Consider the following 27,297-nt stretch of genomic DNA (forward strand, 5'->3'; position numbering starts at 1 on the left):
TGAAATCTGGTTAAACTGTGTTGCAATGAGATGACCGTCTCAACACTTGAATTTCTTTGATGGGAGACGGATCCTACTTACACCTCCTTATTTTGAGCATATTCTTTTGACGACAAGCACTTTCTAAACAAATCCACCTCCGTTCACAAAAACGGTTAGGTGGGGCGCCAGATATTTTTCTCGCGTGATCCTTCCAATGCTCAAGTCAGTTTCTGCACCTTATGAGAAAAGCTTTTGCCACAACTTACGTGGCTTAATTTTGTTTGTCTTTTGTTTTTTAATAAGAAAGCTTTTTCCAATTGATCTTAGAGAAAATTAAAGGATTTTGATTCTATAGAGAGAGAGAGAGTGAGAGTACCACCAAAAAAGAGAGAAAGAAGAAAAACTTACTTACCTAGTTGGGGCTTTTTACACGTAGCCAAAACCATTGGCCCAATTTTGACGCACGATCGTTGGTGGATGCACTACATGATCGTTAGTGGATGCATTACATGTAGTTGACTTGGACAAGATATCTTGGGAGAAATCGTGGATTGACCTTTGACCAAGCCTCATAGTTGACTTGGACAGGTTTTCTCCTCGCTTCCCCCCACTCGCCCACTTATGCTTGATCTTCTTTTTGCAAGGATAAGGAGAATTATCCACGAAGCAGCCTCTGGTCGTGCTCCCTTTTTCATCCCCCAAATAGTGGCCAAAATTTTAATGGTAGTTTTATGGTAAACAAAAGATGAAAAGTGACAGTTATGCCTTTTAGCAAAAGTAGTAATGAGAATTTCAACAACACCGAGTTTAACACCAACAACCATTGAGTTTGGTTGTGGTGGTGACTGACCGCGTAATGCGGTCCTTGCTGTGGTTAATGGTTACCTTCGGTTAACATTAATATTTCACCGTGTAATAATAAAAAATATAGAAGAACCAACTCATTACAATACAATTATTAATAAACCAGCAAAGACTCGGTGTAAAAATTTGGCTATTGTTGAGTTGGCTTTGTGTGCGCTAAACAAGTTAGGATCCTCTCCTGATTAAGGTTCTTCTAAACTTTAAAAAATTGTGTACTACTTATATTTTTAGTGCTAGTGTATGATTATAATTTAACTATTTTTATTCTTTAATTTATTAATCATCAATCGCGTGATTAAAATTTGCTCAAGAGAATATCATATCATGAGAGGATTGGATCAGTGCTAAACAAGATAAATTAAGTTGCCAACTAAAGGGTGGTGCCATAAACTAATAAGATATTGTTAATATAAGGGTTTTACTAAATTGGATTAAATTTAGAAGGATTAAGAAAATATTTCGATGTTGTCTCTGATGATGATATTGTTAATTGGATTAACTTTGCAAAAGAAAGGAGTGTTCAAAACCTAGAGTTTTTATCCAAAAAAAAAAAAACCTAGAGTTGGATTTTATTAAAGTTCTATATTTTACCAATTCCACAATACGATTTTGCATCCCATGTTGCTAGTTATTCCAGCTTTAGTTCTCTCACTTCCCTACGCTTGAGATGCTTAGATATAACGGGAGAGGCCGTTGAAAATCACTTACTGAATTTCCTCAATGAGATCACTTAAGAAATTGCATAATAGAAGAAGACTGTTAGTGCAAGGATGATGAAACGTAAACGTGAGATCAAGCAAGATATGATCTAAATGTCCCTTTCTAGAGGCGTTGAGTGTTTAGAAATTTGAATTCACTTAAGGCCATGTTTGGTTTGAAGAAAGGAGAGGAGAGGTAAAGAGTGGAATGGAGGGGAATGGAGAAGAAAGGAGTAGAGGAGAATAGTGAAATTATATTTCATTGTTTGGTTTGATATAAAATTTGATAGGGAAAGGAATTATATTTTTTTTCCTTGGACAAATTTATCTTTTGCCTTAAATATTAAACTATCTATATTAGTAATAAAATATAATTCAATATCAATACCAAACCTTTATAACGTAAAAAAGGCAATCCGGCAAAGTTTCGATTGTGGTCGACGGCGGTCTGGTTGAGTTTCAGCGACTTTCCTACAGAGTTTCAACGATTTTTTGGTGACTGCTCGTCGATGGTCCAACGAAGTTCCGGTAGTGGTCCAGTGGAGTTCTAGTGGCAGTCCAACGGAGTTCCGACGATGGTTTGACTACTATCTGCCGACGGTCTGGTGGAGTTCCAGTGACGGTTAATTTATATTTCTATATTTTCATATTAAATAAATAAATAAGTTTATTTATTTTGTTAAGTTTCATAAATCATTCATTAAATTTAATTAATATAAATCATTTATAATATTAAATTGATAAAATAAATTTATAAATAATAATTGTTAATAGCATTAAATAAGTTAAAAAATTGAAGGGTAATTTTGAAAATTTTAGTTTTCAACATAAGAGAAATTTAAATTCCTCACTCCTTGGTGTGCAATTCAAATTCTACATTATAATAGATATTAAACTCTAATGGAAATTAAATCATTATATATTTTGTCCACCCAAACAATGAAAATGAAAATAAAATTTAAATTATTTCCTCTCCTCCATTCTCTTCTCCCAACTAAACAACACCTAAGAGTCTGAAAGTGAATTGGAGGCATCAGAGATCTAACCGTTAAGTAGGTGGAATTGATTTGGTTCGTGGGGCTTACAACTAATGTTGACTTTTTGATTTGTTTGATTGAGGATGCTGAGTTGCTGGAAAAATATGACTCTTAATGCTTGTCCACCCATGATTTTGGAAAAGCCGATGGAATTGCCGTACAGGGACACTAAGGAGTATCAATCTGCTGGAAAGAGTGATATTGTGAGTTGGCAGAAAAATTTCCTCAACGTAAATTTGTGATACCATAAATTATAATCAACGATTGTGTTTGTGTTGAGCTAAGCTTAACTGAAGTTTGCTGAAACTTTTTACATTGTTTCTTGATATAGTTTGAAAAGAGACCTTTTTTTCTCTTTCAGTGGAATAATGTGTTGAGATTAGAGGTTGAATTGATCATTAGAAGAGTAATTGGGCCGAAAATCACAAGACAAACGCAAGAGACATTTCATTTTACATTACCAACTTCGTCTTTCCCTTTCCAATTTTTTCTTGCCTTTTTCTGTTCTCATCTTGCTTCACCTTAATGTCTATCCTCTTTCACTTCTGTCGTTCCAGAACAAGCACCTCACCCATTCTTTTGAAATCTCTGACAGGATTTTTCCCACTAATTAATTAATTTACTGTCAGAGCTTTTATTTCATCGCAGCTATCATTTAAAACCACAGTAACGGCATCAGTAGGTTAAAATCTCCCAAGTTAAACAGCTGGCAAAATACCTGTAAAATGAAGAATCCAACGCCCCATAGATTTAAATTTCAAACTAATAATTTAATAATCCAAGCTCATTTCCAAATTCCTGACAGGGACGTAAATATAAATTTAAGGCTGTGACACCCCCACTTCTTTTTGTAATAACACCCTCCATCTAATAATCCTTGAATTGATAATTGTCATACATATCTCGATTTAGTTATAAGCGAGAAACAAACTCTAGTTTAACAGTGTAATATACGTTACTGATTAAGTGTAATATTTTTGTCAACAAAAAGGACTGCAGTGCAACTAATCCATCATTTGAAAGCCCATGTCTTACTGAAAACCTAAATTAATTGAGATATCAGTTGTCGAGAAATTGTACAATTTGCCCCAAATTGTTTTCTTCAGAAAATCAATTGACTTATTGGAGTTAACAGAGTGTAAGCTGAATTCACCAAGAAGTAATGTGAAGTACTCTTCTTTGACAACATTGAGTCTAACACGAGCTTATGCAAAAGATCACGTAATTGAGAGTATGTTTGATAAATGTCCATTGATTGAATATTAATGATAGATATACGGAGTTCCATTACCGAAAGTTGTGGATGACTTGCTCTGGAATTTCACCTCCTCTCGAGGCGTTGTCAATGGAATGTAAGTGTGGTTCCTTCTACAAGTTTTCTTTTTAAGTACCATATATTTTTCATTTCTGAGAACTCAAAGCCTTTACCCATGTTGCAAATATGCAACAAATTGGAAGACATTCAAACCAAACCCTAAAATCCTCTCTTCTCTCTCTTCAATAACTGTGGTTTTGCTTTGGCGCTTGTTGTTGTCGGTGGACTTATTGGTGTTAAGGGAGCTTCTGTGGTTGTTTATTTCTTCTGTTTTATGTTTATGTCCTTTATTTTTGTTTTTTAATATTGTGTTGTATTGTATTATTTTATATTATTGTTTGTAACTAGATATTTCGATTTTTTCTTTTTTGATTGTTAGGGGATTTCACTTACAATAGTTGAGGTGAGTATGACTAGTTTCATAAATTTTCTCAGGTTGTTAGAGATTTAATGGATGAAATCTTTCCTCTCCTATAAGGAATTAGAAGTTCTTAGGTGGCATTTTTTTTTTGTCTGAAATTTGAATAGATCTAAATTAATCTAAATTTTGAATAAAACTGAATGTCTGAATTTGAGCAAGATGTCTTTTTTTTTTGTCTGAATTGCTACAAGTATTAAGTTGTTTGTTTTTTATCTTAAAAAATTTAAAAACTAGTATTTTTACATTTATGCCCTTGTAAATTATAAATGTTAAACAAATAATAAACATCTCAAACAACTTAAATAAGATAATATATTATCTTAATATAAATTATTTTCAATTGAATACAACCCTTTATATCCTGTATTAATATATGTTAATCAATTTTATTGTAGTTTATAATATTTTTACATGAAATATATTCCTAAAAATTATGAAGATAAATAATGCTAATTTGAAGAAAATAAAAAAATAAAAATAATAATAGTCTACCACTATATTATCATAAGTTATAGAAATAATACTAACTATTAAATTTTATTTAGGAACGGATAAAAATTAATTAATTAGATAGGGATATTTGAGAGAATATATTTTAATGATATCATTTAGACTTTTTATATTAAGCAAAAAGTTAAAAATTAGCTTAATAACTTAATGACTGAAAATTTTCATTAAGTTGACAAAACAAATGGATTTAGTGATTTAACTGATTGAACTTAAGTCAATTAAGCCATTAATAAAAAATAAATAAATAGCCCCTTAGTGTTTGGAGATTTTAATATCTTTGTTTTATTATTTGAGGCTATATAAAGTTAGACTGGAATCATAGTTTCTTATCCTATTCATAGTATTTAAGTCGAATGTAGTCTTGTATTTGCACCTTATGGCATTTGTATTGTTGGCCTTTTGGTTCTTTGAATGAAAGTCATCCTTCAAAAAAAAAAAAAAATTCTATTAAAAGAATAAAAAATATATATTCTTATGAAGTTTTCAGCCCTTCAAAAGAAAAAGATAAGATTTTAGATTTCATAAATCTTAATTATTTTTTTTTACTTTGAAACGTGTTTTATATGGCTTTGAAGTTTATGTGTTTTATATTAATTATTATTTTCAGCCCTTCAAAAAAAAATCATTAAATTATAAAGTTTGTTACGGTATGGGCTCACAACTCTACCACTGGTGCTAAAAGCTGATTCAGAAGCAACTGTTGTAATTGGAATTGCCAAAATATCTATAGCAATTCAAGCTAATGTAGGATACCTATTAGCATTTGTCTTCCACCAACTCAAAATATTAAAATCTTCCTTCCGGGGTATAACTTTCTCATCCAAATATGAATCTAATTCATCTGCAACAACTGCACAATCTCCATTGTTTACATAATCATCAAAACCTGTTATCCATTTGGTTGCTTTCTTATAAGAATCCCCTGTAAATCTAGTACAAGAACTACTACCAGTATAATCAAAGCAATAAACAGTTGGTGAAAACTTCAATTAATACTCTTAAACTAATTCCCGACAAAGGGTGACCACTTTCCCAACATACAACTATTTTGATATTTATTATTTTTAACAATATTTATAATTTTGTTATTTATTTATTAGTAATTTTAAAAATAAAAATAAAAATAAAATTAAAAATTAAAATGGAGAAATGGGTAGGGGATGGGGATTCCACCTCATCCCCGTCCCCTCCCCGAATAAAAAATTGGGTAAAAAATTTTCTCCGTCCCCTCCCCGAATAAAAAATTGGGTATAAAATTATTCTCGTACCCTCCCCGAATAGGAAAAATCCCCGAAAGCACCCCGTGGGGATTTTTGCCATCCCTACACCTCACCCATTCTTTTGAAATCTCTGACAGGATTTTTCCCACTAATTAATTTATTTACTGCCAGAGCTTTTATTTCATCGCAGATATCATTTAAAACCACAGTAACGGCATCAGTAGGTTAAAATCTCCCAAGTTAAACAGCTGGCAAAATACCTGTAAAATGAAGAATCCAACGCCCCATAGATTTAAATTTCAAACTAATAATTTAATAATCCAAGCTCATTTCCAAATTCCTGACAGGGACGTAAATATAAATTTAAGGCTGTGACACCCCCACTTCTTTTTGTAATAACACCCTCCATCTAATAATCCTTGAATTGATAATTGTCATACATATCTCGATTTAGTTATAAGCGAGAAACAAACTCTAGTTTAACAGTGTAATATACGTTACTGATTAAGTGTAATATTTTTGTCAACAAAAAGGACTGCAGTGCAACTAATCCATCATTTGAAAGCCCATGTCTTACTGAAAACCTAAATTAATTGAGATATCAGTTGTCGAGAAATTGTACAATTTGCCCCAAATTGTTTTCTTCAGAAAATCAATTGACTTATTGGAGTTAACAGAGTGTAAGCTGAATTCACCAAGAAGTAATGTGAAGTACTCTTCTTTGACAACATTGAGTCTAACACGAGCTTATGCAAAGATCAGGTAATTGAGAGTATGGTTGATAAACGTCCATCGATTGAGTATTAATGATAGATATACGGAGTTCCATTACCGAAAGTTGTGGATGACTTGCTCTGGAATTTCACCTCCTCTCGAGGCGTTGTCAATGGAATGTAAGTGTGGTTCCTTCTACAAGTTTTCTTTTTAAGTGCCATATATTTTTCATTTCTGAGAACTCAAAGCCTTTACCCATGTTGCAAATATGCAACAAATTGGAAGACATTCAAACCAAACCCTAAAATCCTCTCTTCTCTCTCTTCAGTAACTGTGGTTTTGCTTTGGCGCTTGTTGTTGTCGGTGGACTTATTGGTGTTAGGGGAGCTGCTGTGGTTGTTTATTTCTTCTGTTTTATGTTTATGTCCTTTATTTTGTTTTTTAATATTGTATTGTATTGTATTATGTTGTATTATTGTTTGTAATTAGATACTTTGATTTTTTCTTTTTTGATTGTTAGGGGATTTCACCTACAATAGTTGAGGTGAGTATAGTTTCATAAAATTTCTCAGGTTTTTAGAGATTTAATGGGTGAAATCTTTCCTCTCCTATAAGGAATTAGAAGTTCTTAGGTGGCATTTGTTTTTTTGTTTGAAATTTGAATAGATCTAAATTAATCTAAATTTTTAATAGAACTAAATGTCTGAATTTGAATGAGATGTTTGTTTTTTTTTTTTGTCTTAATTGCTACAAGTATTAAGTTGTTTGTTTTTTATCTTTAAAAAATTGAAAACTAGTATTTTTACATTTATGTCCTTATAAATTATAAATGTTAAACAAATAATAAACATTTCAAACAACTTAAATAAGATAATATATTATCTTAATATAAATTATTTTCAGTTGAATACAACCCTTTATATCATGTATTAATATATGTTAATCAATTTTATTGTAGTTTATAATATTTTTATATGAAAAATATTTCTAAAAATTATGAAGATAAATAATGCTAATTTGAAGAAAATAAAAAGATAAAAATAATAATAGTCTACCACTATATTATCATAAGTTATAAAAATAATACTAACTATTAAATTTTATTTAGGAACGGATAAAAATTAATTGATTAGATAGGGATATTTTAGAGAATATATTTTTATGATATCATTTAGACTTTTTATATTAAGCAAAAAGCTAAAAAATTGGCTTAATAACTTAATGACTGAAAATTTTCATTAAGTTGACATAAACAAATGGACTTAATGACTTAACTGATTGAACTTAAGTCAATTAAGCCATTAATAAAAAATAAATAAATAGCCCCTTAGTGTTTGGTGATTTTAATATCTTTGTTTTATTATTTGAGGCTATATAAAGTTAGACTGGAATCATAATTTCTTATCCTATTCATAGTAGTTAAGTCGAATGTAGTCTTGTATTTGTGAAATACTAACTAGGCAACCCAAGAGGGGGGTTGAATTGGGATTTTAAAAATTATCCTAGGCAAACCACACAACAATTTAATCTATTGCCTTAATCAAATTGAAAACAATAAATTCAATCATGCACAATATTAAAAGAGTAAGGGAAGAGAAAACAAACACAATGATTTTTACGTGGTTCGGCAATCCCCGCCTACGTCCACGCCTCCAAGCTCACCGGGCTTGAGGATTTCACTAAGCTAGCCTCCCAAGGCTTCAAACGCTTACAATTGACTTCCAAGGTGTCAATGGACCTTTACAACAAGAGATTATCTCCAATCTCTTAACCCAAGTGTATCCCAACACTTACAATCTTTTAACTTGATTTTACAAAAAGGATTACAAATGAATCTCTCTCACACAATGTGTTTGATCACAAATGAAAGCTCAATGTGTGAATGAATGAGATGAATACAAAGATTTAAAGCTCAATGAAAGTTGTATTCTCAATATTTTGCTCAATGATGATCGTTGGAAATCTTCTTGTTTGAATTGGATTGAGATTATTTATAGTTGGAGGTGAAAAAACTACCCGTTATAGACTGTCTGCTAGAAAACGGTTCGCCGTTAACCATTAACGGTTAACCGTTTAGGCCGGTCAAAGTTACCGTTGGGCCAATTTTTAAATAAACGGTTAGCCGTTTAGGCTTACCCTTTCGCCGTTAATTTCCAGAGACCTGCAAAACAAATTTGGTTTAACCGTTCTTACTAAACGGTTCAAGGTTAGCAATCTGAAAATAATCGGTTAACTGTTTTCAGTAAACGGTTCACCGTTAGTTTCCAGAATCATCATTTTAACAATACTTTGCAGAACATGCTTTCTGGAAATTATCGGTTAGCCGTTTTAAATAAACGGTTAGCCGTTTGCTACAGTGATTGCTACAGTGAAAATATTTTTTAAATTTATAGTTTGACCCCGAAACTTTATAAAACTATATTACGGTCCAAGACGTTATGAAAATTTGCACATAGGTCCAATTTCAGAATTTCTAAGTAATGCTTTGTTAATCCCAAAACTTTCTGAAATTATGGTATAGCCCAAAATGCTATTACACTTTTCAAATAAGTCCTTTACCAAGATTTCAAGCAATACTTGTTTATTTCAAAGTTTTCAAAATTCTTTCAATTAAACCATAAACTTTGAAAAACAACTAATTTCATAAAATCATTTTTCCATTAAATATAAAACATTTATAATGTGAAAATAATGATTTATTTAAAAAGAATATTAAATAATTTGAGCTTAAAAGATTAATCATTCTTAATCTTGTTTGTTATCATCAAAATCAATATTATGGAAACATATATGTTAACAATTTGCACCTTATGGCATTTGTATTGTTGGCCTTTTGGTTCTTTGAATGAAAGTCATCCTTCAAAAAAAAAAAAAATCTATTAAAAGAATAAAAAATATATATACTCTTTTGAAGTTTTCAGCCCTTCAAAAGAAAAAGATAAGATTTCAGATTTCATAAATCTTAATTATTATTTTTACTTTGAAACGTGTTTTATATGGCTTTGATTCACGGATCTGGGTACCCCACTTCTGATTTGATTATGACCCGGGCACCGACATGTTGATATCACATTTCGACAAACAAACCCATTACTCATCAACAACTCAAAAAGATTTTCAATTTTTTTCTTTTTCACCTCAAATCTCTATGTATTTTTTTTTATGCTGTCCAAAAGGCCACACCACATCCTTTATCCCAATCTTTCCTTCATCTATTTGCCATGGCCTCGTGCCCAAAGGGAACTCCAAGCACATTATTGCATTTGGATGCACAAGTAATGGGAGGCCAGAGAGTCACGACGGTGGTAACAAAAGAAGAGCTGACTGAATTCGTGCGGTCCACAATATTGAAGAGACAAGAGTTCGATGAAGTACCCTTTTACATACTCGATTTAGGTGTTGTGGTTACTCTCTACAATCAGATGATCTCAAAACTTCCGATGATTCATCCTCACTATGCCGTCAAGTGCAATCCTGAGCCAGCCCTTCTCGAGGCACTTGCAGCTCTGGGCTCAAACTTTGACTGTGCGAGCCGATCTGAGATTGAAGCTGTTTTGGCACTAGGTGTCTCACCGGATCGTATCATTTATGCAAACCCGTGTAAGCCTGTTTCTCACATTAAGTATGCCGCGAATGTTGGCGTCAACTTGACAACTTTTGACTCAGTAGAGGAGCTGCACAAGATTCGGAAGTGGCATCCGAAATGTGACTTATTGATCCGGATCAAACCCCCGGATGATAGCGGAGCAAAGCATCCGTTGGATTCCAAATACGGTGTTGATCATCATCCTCAGGAAATTGTGCCTCTTCTCGAAGCCGCTGAAGCTTCAGGGCTCTCTGTAGTTGGTGTGGCATTCCACATAGGAAGCGCTGCTACAAAATTTGCTGCATATCGCGGAGCCATAGCGGCGGCTAAAGCGGTCTTTGAAACAGCAGCTCGCTTGGGTAACAACAAAATGCGTGTGCTAGATATCGGTGGCGGCTTCAGCTTCACTAATTCAAACACAAAATCATTCCAAGAAGCGGCCTCGATCATAAAAGAAGCTCTTCATGCTTATTTTCCGAACGAATTATTACCAGGATCGAGTCTGAGAGTGATTTCAGAGCCTGGTCGGTTCTTCACCTACTCGGCTTTCACCCTTTACACTCAAATTATTGGGAAGCGTGTTCATGGTGAGATGAGAAACTATTGGATTAACGACGGGAAGTACGGGTCATTTGACTGGGTAAACTACGATGAAGCAATTGCTAAGTGCACCCCTTTAACTCTTGCTTCCAGCCTTACCACGAGCAAGGGACTGTCGAGGACTTACAATTCAAAGGTATTCGGACCAACGTGTGATGCAGCCGACGAGGTGTTTTCAGGTCACAAGTTGCCCGAACTCGAGGTGACCGATTGGCTTGTGTTTTCTGAAATGGGTGCCTATACGAGGGCTCGTGGAACCAATTTCAATGGATATAACACTGCTGCCATTCCAACTTACGTTGTCCGCTCAAATCGAACCTAGCTAGCTATACATAAGGTATGTGATCACCGATGATATCTGTTTAGCTATATATAATGCATGTGATCACCGTTGATATCTGCTGCTTAATTTTATTTATGAATAATCCGGCTTTTTCAATGAATAAAAATCAAGATTTTCCTTAACGGCAACTTGGTCTCATACTTGGAATTTTAATGTTAGAACTTGGAATATTATAGGCAAAACTCCAACAAATTTTTATTTTAGGAAAGTAGTACTTGATCCTAATCCTACTTAAAGAATACACGTATACGCAAATGAAAGCTCAGATATCATAGTCATACTTTTCTCAACAGAACCACAGCAAATTGTTTTATCAAACAACCAATACAGATGATGATAATTCATGGTATTACAAAGTCCAACTGAGGATAGTTTGCTGCAAACTCAATAGCGCGCTTTCTAATAGGTTGATACTCCTCGGTTTCTCTACGGCACAAATCTATTGGCTTTCCAAGGAAGACGGGTGGACAAGGATAAAGAGTTACTTTGTCCAACAGCTTAGCATTTTCAATCAAACAAATCAACAACTAGGTATCAGTTGTAAGCCCGATGTATCCAATCAATTCTACCTCCCTAATGCTTAAATCCCAGAGGCTTACGTATGGATGATCCTTGACAGTTCGTACAAATCCAGATGAAGCCTCTACCTTGAATAACTGCATGGCGCAAGACAAAAGCACCAAAAAAAAAAAAATTATAAATAATTATATGCATAGGTAAAATGATATTCTGAAAATACAACTACAGCTCCCAAAGAATCTAGCGAAAATCTTTGTAATGAAGGAGATGCTAGGAAGAAAGTAATCATCATCCTTGACTTTAATTGTCAACTCCAAATGCTTAAGATTAAATAATATGGGAATATTGTGGGGGACCGCCTCAGCACCTGAAACAATTTGATAAAGATACTACTATTGGTACATACAAACACATTAAAGAATAGTAGTTGTTAAAAATTAAATATCAAACATACAAACCATAACAGATTTAAAAAAATTAAAGATCGAACATACAAATTAACCTTAACAGATTGAAGCTCCAGCTTAAGAGTTTGTAGTTGCGACAGAAACTTGAAAACTGGTTAAGGTTATGCGTGAAGTACTGAGAATAAGTGCACACAATGTGTACCTCAGCAAAACTTGGGACATTTACAAAAGAAACAGTGTTGTCATAAGCGAAAAATTCAAATGATATGATATTTCCGACATCAATTTCAAGATCCATGAAGTCTGATGACAAATACTTCAGCTCTAAGCGCCTCAACTTGAGTGATGGACCAGAAACTTTGAGACTCTTAAAACAATTCGAATCGTCCACACTCAATACCTCAAGAAAGGCACAATTCGATAACAAATTTTCAACAGTCTCTCCCGTTATATCTAAGCATGTCAAGCGTAGGGATGTGAGAGACCAAAAGTTGGTCAAACTATCAAGATGAGATGTGAAATTGTGTTGTCGAATCCGTGACCGAATTGAACTTCGGTAAAATCCAACTCTAATTTTTGAAATCTCCTTTCTGTAGCAAAATTAATCCAGTTAGCAATATCATCATCAGAGACAGCATCAAAACATATTCTTAATCCTTCTATAGTTCTGTTGAATATGGGGCACCACTCTTCTAGAAATGTTGAAAATGGGCCGAAATGCTTGAAGAGGAAAATGGAAAAAGAAGCAGTTTGAAGAAGAAAAGGAGGAACACGGTTTTGACTTTCTTGGCCATCATTTTGCTATAAATAGAAGTGCAAATGAAGAGCTGATGTATTCCATCGAGAGAGAAGCATTTCCTTCCTTTAGAGAGGTGAGAGTATTAAGAGTTTAATAAACTCTTGAGTATTAGTGTTTTGAGAGTTTGGGTGTATTGGGATTTTGGGTAGTGAGCTAAAATACCACAATACTTGTAACTCATTTTCACCAGTAAAATATTTTCCTTCTGTTTTCGCCCGTGGACGTAGGCTAAAAGCTAAACCACGTAATTTCTGGTGTCCTCTTTTGTGCTTGTTCTTTATTGTCTTCTAATTTTATTTTAGCTGCGTGTCTGCTTCACCCACCAATTTCCTAACAGTGGTATCAGAGCTATTGGTTGTATTTTTGGAGTCGGGTACTATTCACGTAAGGGTACTATTCACATATACGGTACTGTTCACGTATACGATATTATTCATGTATACGGTATTGTTCACGTATACGGTACTATTCACATGAAACGGTGGGAGCGATCTAAGAATTTTGCAGTGCAAAGCAGGGAATAGTGGTGTGAGTAAAACAACTGTGTGGTTTTGTACATGTCTATGAAAGTTCTGTCACGAAGGCGATAAGAGCTTAAGGAGTCTGGGTTTTAAGTGGAACTATTGTGACCCCTCCAGTCTTTCTTGAAAACTTTCCTGGTGTGCATTCTCACACATACTCACAACTATTCAAGGTGGTACACTAAATTGTGTGCAGTATTTATCAACAAAATGGCGGCAAAGTATGAAATTGAGAAATTTCACGAAAATAATTTTTCGTTGTGGAAAATGAAGATAAAAGCTGTATTGAGGAAAAATAATTGCTTGGCAGCAATTGGAGAAAGGCCCATGGAGATAACTGATGACAAGTGGAACGAGATAGATGGCAACGTCATTTCTGATCTACACTTGGCACTTGCAGATGGAGTATTATCCAGTGTGGCAGAGAAAAATACAGCGAAGGAAATATGAGATACTCTCACAAAATTGTACGAGGCCAAGTCACTACACAACAAAATCTTCTTAAAGAGGAAACTCTATACTCTTCGAATGGCGGAATCTACAATGGTGACTGACCACATCAACACCTTGAAGACTTTATTTTCACAACTCACAACGTTGGGTCACAATATAGAGGAGAATGAACGTGCAGAGCTTCTACTTCAAAGTCTACCAGATTCATATGATCAGCTCATCATCAACCTGATGAACAACAATCCAGCGGAAAGTCTAGTTTTCAACGATGTTGCAGCCTCCGTATTAAATGAGGAGAGCAGGCGGAAAAATAAGGAAAACAGATAAGCAAGTTCATAGCAAGCGGAGGCGCTATCGGTGACGAGAGGGAGATCAACGGAACGTGGCCCCAGTGGGAGTCAAAATGATGGTAAATCAAAATCCAGAAGTAAGAAGAATGTTAAATGCTACAACTGTGGCAAAAAAGGGTACGTCAAGAAAGAGTGTTGGAGTAACCAGAAGAGAAAAGATGGCAAAGAACCTGAGTCATCAAATGCTCAAGGGTGTGTAGCAAGTACCTCGGATGATGGCGAAATTCTTTACACCGAGGCAACAATTGTTTCAAAAGGCAGAAAACGACTATCTGATGTCTGGCTTATAGACTCAGGAGCTACCTGGCACATTACCTCTCGGAGAGAATAGTTCTACACATATAAACCTATCTCAGGAGGATCTGTATATATGGGAGATGATCATGCCTTGGAAATTACTGGTATTGGTACTATCAAAATAAAAATGTTTGATGGTACAATTCGCACAATTGGGGAGGTACGACATGTCAACGGCCTGAAGAAAAATATATTGTCTTTGGGACAAATAGACAATCATGGGTGCAAAACTCATGTGGAGAATATAATTATGAAGATTGTTAAAGGAGCGCTTGTATTGATGAAGGCAGAAAAGATCGGTGCTAATATATTCATACTTAAAGGAGAAACACTACAGGAGGCTGATGCATGTGTCGCATCAAATGGAGAAGAGTCAACGATGATGTGGCATCTCAAACTTGGTCACATGTCAGAACAAGGTTTGAAGATTCTCTCTGAGCGAAAATTACTTATGGGGCTCAAATCGATAAGTTTACTATTTTGCGAGCATTGTGTTACAAGTAAGCAGCATAGATTAAAATTCAGTAGATCTATTGCTAGAAGTACATGCATTCTAGACTTAATTCATTCTGATGTTTGGGAATCACCGGATATATCCATGAGAGATGCAAAGTACATGGTGACTTTCATTGATGATTATTCCAGAAGATGTTGGGTGTATCCAATTAAGAAAAAGTCAGATGTATTTCCAGTGTTTAAAGAATACAAAGTGCGGGTGGAACTTGAATCTAGTAAAAAGATCAAGTGCTTAAGGACAGATAATGGTGGAGAGTATACAGACGGCGAGTTTCTTGCTTTCTGTAAGCAAGAAGATATTCAGAGGCAGTTCACGGTGGCATATACTCCTCAACAAAATGGAGTGGCAGAGCGGATTAATAGAACTCTTATAGAACAGATAAGAGCTATGTTGAGGACTGCTGGTCTACCCAATTCATTCTGGGCAGAAGCAGCCAAAACTGCCTGTTATATAGTAAATCGATCGCCATCTAGAACTATTGGGCTGAAGACAGCAATGGAGATGTGGACTGGAAAGCCAGCTGATTATTCCTACCTACATGCATTTGGATGTCCTGTGTACGTGATGTACAATGCCCAAGAAAGAACAAAGCTGGATCCAAAATCTAGAAGATGTATCTTCTTGGGGTATGCTGATGGAGTAAAGAGGTATCGTCTGTGGGACCCCACTACCCACAAGATCGTCATCAGCAGAGATGTTATCTTTATAGAAGGTTAACTGCAAATGAGAGATGAGGATGATAGCAGTGTAAAAGAAAAGTCAGAGACTATACCGGTATATGTGGAAAATAATCCAGAAGATTCAGATTCTTCTGAAGTAGCACCAGAGCACGATGAACAAGAACCAGTCGAGTCCGAGGCTCCAGAAGTATGTCACAGAGATCAACGTTGCATACTATCTTTTAACAGAGGATGGAGAGCCTTCAACTTTCCATAAAGCTTTAAACAGCTCAGATGTTGCTTTGTGGATGACAGCAATGTAGGAAGAAATTGAGGCTCTACACAAGAACAAGACATGGGAACTTGTATCACTACCATGTGGAAGAAAAGTCATTGGAAACAAATGGGTCTACAAGATCAAGTGTGATGGCAATGACCAAGTGGAGCGGTATCGTGCAAGATTAGTGGTGAAAGGATATGCTCAGAAAGAAGGTATTGACTTCAACGAGATATTTTCTTCAGTGGTTCGACTCACAACAGTTAGAGTAGTCTTGGCGATGTGTGCTATATTTGACTTACATCTTGAGTAGTTAGATGTGAAAACTGCATTTCTTCATGGAGAACTTGAAGAAGAAATATATATGCTCCAACCAGAAGATTTTGCAGAAACAGGAAATGAGAACTTGGTTTGCTGGTTGAACAAATCTCTATATGGTCTCAAACAGGCACCGAGGTGTTGGTATAAGAGATTTGATTCATTCATCATGAGCCTTGGATACAACAGACTCAGTTCAGACCATTATGCATATTACAAAAGATTTAAAGATAATGATTTCATTATTTTGTTGTTGTATGTGGATGACATATTCGTAGCAGGCCCCAACAAAGATCGAGCCTAAGAATTGAAGGTACAATTGGCTAGGGAGTTTGAAATGAAGGACTTGGGACCAGCAGACAAGATTCTAGGGATGCAAATTCACCGAGACAGAAATAATAGGAAGATTTGGCTTTCACAAAAGAACTACTTGAAGAAAATCTTGCGACACTTCAACATGCAAGATTGTAAGTCAATTTCTACCCCACTTCCTGTTAATTTCAAATTATCCTCAAGTATGTGTCCTAGCAATGAAGTAGAGAGGAAGGAGATGTCTCGAGTACCGTATGCATTAGCAGTGGGAAGTTTGATGTTCGCTATGATATGTACTAGACCGGACATTGCACAAGCAGTGGGAGCAGTCAGTCGATACATGGCGAATCCTGGTGGCGAGCATTGGATAGGTGTGAAGAGGATTCTGAGATACATCAAAGGAACCTCAGATGTTACATTATGTTATGAAGGATCAGAGTTTACTGTCAAGGGCTATGTTGATTCAGATTTTGCAGGAGATCTTGATAAAAGGAAATCCACTACTGGCTATGTGTTTACACTTGCGGGATCAGCCGTAAGCTGGGTTTCGAAACTGCAAACCGTTGTGGCTTTATCTACAACAGAAGTAGAGTACATGACAGCTACACAAGTTTGCAAGGAAGCTATTTGGATACAAAGGTTATTGGAGGACCTCGGGCACAAACAAGAAAAATTTTTTGTGTATTGTGACAGTCAGAGTGCCTTACATATTGCAAGGAATCCAACCTTTCATTCCAGGACAAAGCACATAGGAGTTCAGTATCATTTCGTTCGAGAAGTAGTGGAAGACGGAAGTGTGGATTTACAGAAAATCCATACAAAGGAGAACCTAGTAGATGTTTTGACCAAGCCAATCAATGCTGACAAGTTTATCTGGAGAAAATCCTCTTGTGGCCTAGTAGAAACGTAGGCAACATGATTATGGTGAAGCAGAAATGATGGTGTGGAGATTGATTGGTTCTCAATCAAATCTCGAAGTGGGAGAAATGTTGAATATGGGCCACCACTCTTCTAAAAATGTTGAAAATGGGCCGAAATGCTTGAAGAGGAAAATGGAAAAAAAAAGCAGTTTGAAGAAGAAAATGAGGAACACGGTTTTGAAAAGGAGGAACACGGTTTGACTTTCTTGGCCATCATTTTGCTATAAATAGAAGTGCAAATGAAGAGCTGATGTATTCCATCGAGAGAGAAGCATTTCCTTCCTTTAGAGAGGTGAGAGTATTAAGAGTTTAATAAACTCTTGAGTGATTAGTGTTTTGAGAGTTTGGGTGTATTGGGATTTTGGGTAGTGAGCTAAAATACCACAATACTTGTAACTCATTTTCACTAGTAAAATATTTTCCTTCTGTTTTCGCCCGTGGACGTAGGCTAAAAGCTGAACTACATAATTTCTGGTGTCCTCTTTTGTGCTTGTTCTTTATTGTCTTCCAATTTTATTTTAGCTGCGTGTCTGCTTCACCCACCAATTTCCTAACAAGTTTGACATTGAAGTGATCTCAAAACAAAATTGACCTTACTTATAAACTTCTTCCTTTCTACATCAAGTGCCTCACTTCGCATATCCAAATGGGACTCCAAATTAGCCATTGCTAGTGGATCTTCAAAATCCAAACAACCCGAAAATGTTAGGAAATTGATGGGTGAAAAAGGGTCACAACTAAAATGAAATTGAAAGAAAAATAAAGAACAAGCAGAAAGAGGACACCGGGAAATTACGTGGTTCGACTTTTAGCCTACGTCAACGGGCGAAGACAAAAGAAAAATATTTTACTAGTAATATGAGGATTACAAGTATTGTAATATTTTGGCTCACTATCCAGACCCCCAATACACCCAATCTCTCACTCACTAATTACTCAAGAGTTTGCTAAAACTCTTAAAAATACTCTCACCAACTCTTTTTCTTTTCAAAATAGAGAAGAGAAACTTAAAGAAATAGAGTGAATAAAATGAGGAGGGAGCCTCACTATTTATAGCCAAAATTGGCAATTAAATTTATTATTATTTTTTTCTTGGGCGGCACCCTTCTTCTTCTTCCATTTTCTTTTTTCTTCTTTTTTCTTCATTCCAAAATTACTGCTAGTGAATTCTTCTTTCTTCTTCAACAAATGGTAGTATTCAAAATGGGCTGCATCTAGAACGGTTGGCTTCTAGATTTGCAGCAGCTATTTTTGACAGAAAAGAACTTCCACAAACATCTCCATCAACGTGATAGGACGCTGGCGTGTACTTCTTCTTTCATAGTCAATCGTGATAACACATTTACAAGAATATCATCCGGTAGTTCGCTAATGCGATCATCAATTCTAGTTTTTCCTTGATTTATTAAGGGCAAAACACAAGTATAATCACTACCCAAATTTTTGTTTTACTTATCTTATTTCTAATCAGAAGCGAAATCCGTTCCATACCATTATTGTCTCTCTCGATACACTAACATGCCAGAAGGGGACAAAAAATAAAAAAATCAAATATTATTGTTTCAGCTAAAAGCAATAAAGCAACATATAAAAACCCTAATTAAAAATCATGGGCTTCTAATAAAGTAAATATGGTAGAGTAGAGACTATTATAATTATTTTTAATTTTAAGATAAACCTTTAAGAAATAAATCAGATGACATTATGGTAAGAATTACCTTGTTGAGTGGCTCAGATTCTATTGTCATTGCGATTTGCTTTGGCAAAATTTAAATGAGACTTTGTTTGTCTTCTGCAGATTATTGGGTTTCGGTGCCTTTATAATTTAGACACAGATTTTAAATACGGTGGGTTTTGCATGAGTAAGTTACGGCATGTCGGCGCGAAGGGTTCTTTAGTCTTTATGCAGACGAATTGGATAATAAATTTGCTTAGACACAGTTTTATTGGGAATTATAATTATAGTACTACTGATGTTCTACAATTCGAGATCTATTAAGATCAATTAACATTATTTGTAGTGTGGCGCCGCCTAAATACGATGTTTTGTTTTGTTTTTTTTTTTCCGCATGAGCAACTTGCCGCATGTCGGCCCGAAGGCTTCTATTCTCTTTAAGTAGACCGAAATTGGGTACGGTGCTTTTTTCCCCTTAATATTATCTAAAATACAGCTGTATAGTTGTAGGTGCCATGACTTATAGTCACCCAATTACACCAAGTGTCCATATAAAAAAAAAAAAGAAGCTATCCGGGAAAAATAAATAAATAAATAAATAATATCCAATCTATGACCACGCCCAAGATCATAAGAATAAGGAAGCACATAGGAACAAAATAAATGAGGTATATATGGAATAAACATGTTTATTTCCCTACGATCAAATTCACATCCATGTGTGCAAAAATAGTGGGTGACATGTGTCATCAGGGAGAGAGACTAAGATAGAACTCTAAACCCATGTCACCTATCATCTATAAATAGGGATCATCTCACTAAGAAAAAGGGAGATCCCTCCTGAGCCAAAAAAAGAAGAGCAGTATTCATCCCTCAAAAGAGAAAAATTTAACCTTATTTATTGTTCTTATTCCCATTAAATCTTAAATCAAATACTGACTTGGGCGTCGTAGTGCCTTTTTCAGGTACCCAACTCACTGGATTCGAGTTCAACAAGCGCCACAAGTTCTCTACAAATCAAAAATACGTGTGAAGGTAAATTCCAACCTCCTTCATTGGTGCCGTCCGTGGGGAATGGATATTGTGGGCCCACTACCACCTACTCCAGGAGGAGTACGATTCGTACTTCTAGCAACCAATTATTTTATTAAATGGGTTGAAGCTTCTGCTTACTCAAGTATCACAAGTAAAGAAGTAACCAAATTCCTCAAATCCAATATCATCACTAGATTTAGTCTTTTGCGGATCATAGTTTCTGATAATGGAAAGCAATTCCAGAATGCTTATATGGAAAAACTTTGTCAAGAGCAAGGAATAGAGCATAGATTTTCATCCTGCAGCTATCCGCAGGAAAATGGACAAGCGGAAATCACCAACCAAACCATTTTTGACAATCTAAAAAAGAAGCTGGAAAGTCGGAAGGGGCTATGGTTAAAGGAGCTTTCGAATGTCCTACGGGCTTATAGAACATCGGAAAGGCGACCAACAGGGAACAAACCTTATTCCCTTGTCTACGACATAAAAGCTATACTCCCAATGGAAACTACCCTCCCAAAATTGAGGTCTAAACTCACTCAGCTTGCTGAAACAATGCCTCCCTATTACTGGACAAGGATTTGGTTGATGAAGCTCGATACGCAGCTGTAGTACACATGGCTGCTTATAAACAACGAATTGAAATGCTATACAAGGCACGTCAAGTTCCGAAAATTCAAGAAGGGGGAACTTGTCCTCAGAGTAGCAATGGATGTTAGGAAAGAGGTCAATACTGGAAAGATGGTGGAAAAGTGGGAAGGACCATCCCAAATCAAGAATGCACTTGGCAAAGAAGTCTACAAGATTCAAACGCTTGATGGGAAAAAAGGTCCCTATTGCTTGGAACGTCATTCACTTAAAGAAGTTCTATGCTTAAGAAAGAAATTTACTTGGTGCCTTCTTGTTTCTTTTAATTCCTACTATCAATCCACTTTTCCCCATAGACGGTGCCAATGAAGGTGTTAGATTTTTTTACCTTCACATATATTTATAGTTTGCGGAGAAATTGTCACGATCGTTGGCCTTGAATCTGGAGGGTTCTTTGGCTTCCAAAAGCATTGTTCATACTTAGACAGAGAAAACCATATTCTCCATCTTTCTTCTTTCTTTAATCTTGATTAAACACTAACTTGGGTATTAGAGTGTCTTTTTCATATACTCACCCCTTCCGATTCGAGGCCAACAATCGTGGCAAGTTCTCCACAAACCACAAATATGTGTGAAGGTAAAAAAAAAAAAAAAAAACCCATCACCTACAATAGTATAAAAACAAGCCTAGAAGCAATCCTTTAAAAAAAAGTACAAAAAAATCCAATTTAGAAATCTAATGGAAAAAATTACAATAGTTTAAACTCTCACATTCACTTGGGAAGACTCGGATCCTCCACCTTTAACTAATGGAAGGAGGTACCAACAAATAAAATCAATGAGTTATTGATAATTTTTTTAGCAAGTGCTTGGAAATTTTTTACTCTCTAATTAAGTATCTTACATTCTAAGTGATTCTATGGTGCAATACAAACAAACTAGTAGCATATCTTACCAGCTGCCATATGTTGCTCTAAAGGCCTGTTCGAGATTACATTTGGGAGGAAAAAGGATATCTACCCTCAAGGTTTGGAGAAATAGTTATAAAGATCCTTAAATTTTCTATAAGGGATATCATGACCTCCTTTTGAGTATAATATTCATTGACTCTCTAAACCCAAAAAAAATTGACGTCTAAATTTCATAATAAATAGAAATATGACATTAAAATAAATATAATAATATGTACATTTTAATATAAATTTAATATTTAAAAATATTTTTATTATATTAAAGTAATATTAATAATAAATAGAAATATAATATTAAAATAAATAAATTTAAATTGAAACTATTTTTGAATATGTTGTAAAAAAATACCTTTAATATTATTAATACGGAGATATTTTGTTAATTGTAAAATGTAAATCTTTATAATAAATATAAATATGTTATTAAAATAAATATAATAATTAAAAATTTTAATATTATTTTAAATATAAAATATAATTTAATATTATTAGTCTACTTAATAGATTATATTATTTATATTAAATTTGTATTAGTTAAAAAATTTTAAAGTCATTTTTCTATGGTGTCCCTTTTTGGCTTTTGGAAAACTTGGGGGTCTTTGTGATTATTTTCTCAAACCATTGGGGTATAGGTGTTTCCTTTTTGGAGACTCAAAACCAGTCAAAAGTGATTATAAAAAGCTAAAAACTAATTTTAATGTTGGGTAAATTTTCTTAGAAGTCAATTTTAGCAAAATTATCCCATCTTACAACAAATTTTGGAAAGAAGAGAAAGAGTGGCTTTTCAATATTCTGATTTTAAGAATTAGTTTTATATTTAATATAATTATATATATATATATACATACATATATATTATAAAAATAAAAAATTATCCTTATTAATTAGCAAAGAAAGTCACTAACTTTAAAGATATTATTATTATAAATTATATTGAGATAACAAAATAAAAATAAAATTAATAATATAAAATATTATTTTTGTTATCAATTATTACATATACACAATAAAAATATTATATATATGTTTATAATTGTGTAAATAAATCTTATTCAACATTATGTCAAATTTAGGGATGGCAATGGGGTGGAGTGAGGGTGGGGAGTCATACCCCATTCCCCTCCCCACTAAAAATTTTCACCTCCATTCCCCACCTCATTCCCCAGTAAATTTAGTGGGAAGAGGATGGGGAATCCCTGTGTGGGGAATGATTCCCCCTCCCCACTCTCATTCCCCATTTACCTATTTTATAGTAGGTATAGATACATGATTCCAGTAAATTAAAAATTATAGACTTAAAATAAAACTAAGGATCCTAAACGATATCAAAAAGTTATTACGGTATAATAATTTTCTTGAACTTTAATAAGGTAAAGGATTCTAAGCTAGATCAACGTTACACACATATATACGGCGTTGTTCCAATCCGTAATTTCAATCCAACTGCCTCCAAAACTTTTTATTTTTTTTGGTTGGCTGCACGTGGTGGGGAGCCCTGTGATCATTGGTTGTGGAAATCCAAAGCGTGAAACAATGTTGCTTTTCAAAAATCCTATCACCACCTTGTGATCATTGGTTCTACATGGAATTGTTCTACCCATTTCGATACGTAGTCAACAGCAACCAATATGTATTGATGGCCAAAAGAAGGGGGAAAGGGACCCATGAAGTCGATACCCCATACATAAAAAATCTCAACCACTAAAATTGGATTTAGTAGCAGTAGGTATAGAACACCCTACAATAGGAAAAAGTATTCATGACTCTCATAATTAGAAAGTGTTTTTGCATTTATTTCATTTTATTTTGACCTTAAGTGTATCAATGATCAATTAAGAGTCGCAAATAAGTGTAAACAATTGTGAAGATTATAAAGGGTACAAATCTCTCCCATGTATTTACTTGTGTGTTGATCTCATCTAGGATTTGGAATTTTATTGAAGTTTAGGAAAGCTATTAAACCATATAGTTTAATAGTATAATGTCTCATACGTTTCCCAAATATTTTATTATTAAAACATATAACTGAATAATTTTCTCAAATTTTAACGAAGTCCAGGATCTTATATTGGAACATTTTTTAATATATATAGTTCTTATCGAGTTCAGGCATCCTCATTTTTTTATCTTTCATGTGGATATGCTGTTAAACCCTGAAATTTAATAGAATCAGTGTAGATATACTATTAAACTAGACGGATTAACAGCATATTCGCATTAAAAAAAAAAGGAGAGCACATTCGCTTGAGAATGATTATATACATATCTCTAACATGTAAACCTAGGGACCCAATTGTAATGATAATGATGGTAATAATAATACTAACAAATTTCTCGTAAGAATATATGTCACACTAATTTTTTTTCTTCAAAAAAATCATGTCCAGAAAGTAAAAATTGAATCAAACAGAACACTAATGGCCCTATGTTAAAGATCAAACGCCAGAGTACGAGCAGCTGCTTCATATATACATAGCTAAAGTCTTTTAGTGATGCTTCTTTCAAACTAAATCGGAAGCACCCGAATTTCAGGATTAGTCGATGCCCAATACTGATAGCAGTTCAAGCAAGTTATATGCCTTCTCAATGGTATAAAGGACATACGTTTATGTCCACATCGACTGCATTTGCAAATGCCATAAACTATATTTTTCGGTGATACAAGTCCAGAAAATATTCGACCATTAGTTTCAGCTCTCCCCTTTCTTGAATTTTCATACCAGAGTTGCATTTTATCACTAGCCATTTCTTTTGCGGTCATGTTGACAATTGTCTCTGGCTTAACGTCTCCAAGCAAAACTTTCTTTCGGAACTCATGATTTTTTGGATCATTGAAGTTAAATAGTAAGCGTCTGTACTTGAACTTATAGGTCTCAGAAGACCTGCCCCATTTTTCATACATTGCAGACTCCATCGATATAGCTACTTGAATTGGATTGCAAGCCTTCACTTGATCAATAACGTTTTTGTCATGAGCAGCCTCGATAGAGACCTTGGACAGAGCACCGTAAAGGTTTTTCCTTACAATCTCCCTAATACAATCATTGCATTTAACAACTTTCGATGCTTTGGGAACATTTGTTGAAAAAATAACATGTATATATGCTATTTTGAGGGCACATTTTGAGTGGGTCCCACTTAACAAAAGTGAAAAATCTTGTGAGGTTCGGATTCTACTCCGTTGATACTTCAAAAGTATAATCTTATTTTCTCAAAATGGTGCTTGGGTGAATGAGAAATTGTCTCTCAAAGTTCACCCTTGAAGCTGGAAATTTGAAAGGAAATAAGGCTTATCCCACATGGGAAAAAGAAGCCTAGGGATTAGTGTTTATATATAAACACTTAACCATGCATGAGTAAGAATTATAAGGATGGAGGATCTCTCCACACGGGGGGTGCAAATCCAAGACCGATTTGGTTGAACTCGTGTGCGCCCGCGCGTCTTGCGTACGCGAATGTCAGCCCAAAATCATTCATGCAAGCTTGGTACGTTTTAAATTTCCTTTTGAATTTTTGTTGTAACAGTTTCACGTTTTGAATTCAAACAGCTTCATAACAATAATTTTTTAGCTGTTATACACGTTTATGAATTCAATTTTCAAATCAATTTGGTGGGGGGCGCTGGCGAAGTTCTTCTGCTGGACTCGGAATAGGGCGAGACTTTGCGAGGGGCCTCCGTGTGCCCGCGGGGAGTCGCGGGTACAGCCGCGCCCAAAAATAAACGCTCGAAGGTCGGAGGCTTTTAGTGGTAATATTTAAGTGTGATATGATATGTCTTATTTTTCTGTCTATGTATGTATTTGTTTTGAACAAGCGCGGCTACCCCCCCATCTCGATGCCCCCGGACCGCTGGTCCCGTGGGACGAAACGGAAACGGAATCGGAGGCCCCGATCATGAGTTACGGCCTCTTTGAATTCAAACAGCTTTATAACAATAATTTTTTAGCTGTTATACCCGTTTATGAATTCAATTTTCAAATCAATTCAGTGAATTGAATTGGCTGTTATAACTATTTAATTGTATATATTGAATTCAAAAATTCAATACAAAGCAGCTGTTACATTCTCACATGAGTATAAAAAGGCACATCCTCTTCTGTTTTTTGGACACACTAAAATCAGCACTAAGAGCACTTGTTATTTTTCTTCCCTCCTTCTTCATCTTTTTTTTCTGATCGAGTTTGCCGATGTTGTGGTTCGCCGGAATTACCTGTCCGTGCTTGACCGGAAATTCGTGCCCGTTGTATTCTGGGAAACAGATACCAGCAAACCTAAAGCACTCCAAGAGGTGGTAAATCTGTTTTAAGGAAATTGTCCTGTGCAGGCCTCGGGTTTATATTTATGTTTCAGTTTCCTTCCTCTTCTGTTCTTCATTTGTTGTTTCCGATTGCTGGTTTACATTGTTGTTTAAATTAGCTACTATTTAAATTGTTATCTCACTGTGTTTGTTTTTCTAACAATCTTAAAACAGAATTTAAACTATCATTGAGATGGCAACTGAAACCATTGACAAAGTTTCGTATGTCCCTGTTGCTGCACCATCGGTTGTCAAGGAACCAACCTCTGTGGCAATTCCTGTCAATCATGCGGAAAGGCCTAAAAAATTCAATGGCCAGAATTTCAAACGCTGGCAGCAAAAGATGTTCTTTTACCTGACCACGTTGAACCTTGCGAGGTTCTTGACGAAGGATGCTCCTAAACCCAAAGAGGGTGAAACGGATTTTCAAGTTGCAAGTGCAATTGATGCATGGAACCAATCTGATTTTTTATGTAAAAATTATGTAATGAATGGCCTTAGTGATTCCTTGTATAACGTATACATAGGAAAGAAAACCGCTAAGGAGCTATGGGAATCCTTAGAGCGGAAATATAAAACTGAGGATGCGAGTACCAAAAAGTTTGTTGTTGGTCGCTTCCTAGATTATAAAATGGTGGATTCTAAAACTGTAATAAGTCAAGTACAAGAGCTTCAAATTATATTATCTGATATCCTTGCAGAAGGGATGCATTCAAGTGAAACTTTTCAAGTGGCCGCAATTATTGAAAAATTGCCTCCTGCTTGGAAAGATTTCAAGAGCTATTTGAAGCATAAACGCAAGGAGATGAATATTGAAGGGCTGGTTGTTAAGCTCAGAATTGAGGAAGATAACAGAAATGCAGAAAAAAGAGGGGCTATTTCTGTGGCTAAGGCAAATTTTGTTGAACATGGACCTAAAAATAAAAATACAAAATTGGGTCCGAGAGGAGGAATTTCCAAGAAGCAAACAAAGTTTCAAGGAAAATATTTTAATTGTGATAAGATGGGTCACAAGGTTTCGGATTGCAGGTTGCCTAAAAAGAAGCGAGAGACGAATGTCGTGGAAAACATCACTTAACATGTTTCAGACAT

The 27,297-nt window shown here is 35.0% G+C and overlaps 3 protein-coding genes across 3 annotated transcripts; 2 read left to right on the top strand and 1 right to left on the bottom strand.

Annotated features, from left to right (window-relative positions):
- Positions 1–9,740: 9,740 nt before the first annotated feature.
- On the top strand, positions 9,741–19,594 carry LOC102619784 (ornithine decarboxylase-like). The gene is made up of 2 exons (XM_052436465.1): positions 9,741–11,284; positions 19,438–19,594. The coding sequence occupies exon 1, from the start codon at positions 9,983–9,985 to the stop codon at positions 11,267–11,269; it is 1,287 nt and encodes a 428-aa protein (XP_052292425.1). The 5' UTR covers positions 9,741–9,982; the 3' UTR covers positions 11,270–11,284; positions 19,438–19,594.
- Positions 19,595–20,388: 794 nt separating this feature from the next.
- On the top strand, positions 20,389–20,961 carry LOC127900787 (uncharacterized). Its single transcript, XM_052436021.1, has one exon. The coding sequence runs from the start codon at positions 20,389–20,391 to the stop codon at positions 20,959–20,961; it is 573 nt and encodes a 190-aa protein (XP_052291981.1).
- Positions 20,962–24,414: 3,453 nt separating this feature from the next.
- LOC127900788 (transcription elongation factor TFIIS-like) lies at positions 24,415–24,822 on the bottom strand. The gene has a single exon (XM_052436022.1). The coding sequence runs from the start codon at positions 24,820–24,822 to the stop codon at positions 24,415–24,417; it is 408 nt and encodes a 135-aa protein (XP_052291982.1).
- Between the last annotated feature and the right edge of the window lie 2,475 nt (positions 24,823–27,297).

This window comes from Citrus sinensis, chromosome 3, assembly GCF_022201045.2.
Source record: "Citrus sinensis cultivar Valencia sweet orange chromosome 3, DVS_A1.0, whole genome shotgun sequence".
Taxonomy (NCBI): Eukaryota; Viridiplantae; Streptophyta; class Magnoliopsida; order Sapindales; family Rutaceae; genus Citrus; species Citrus sinensis.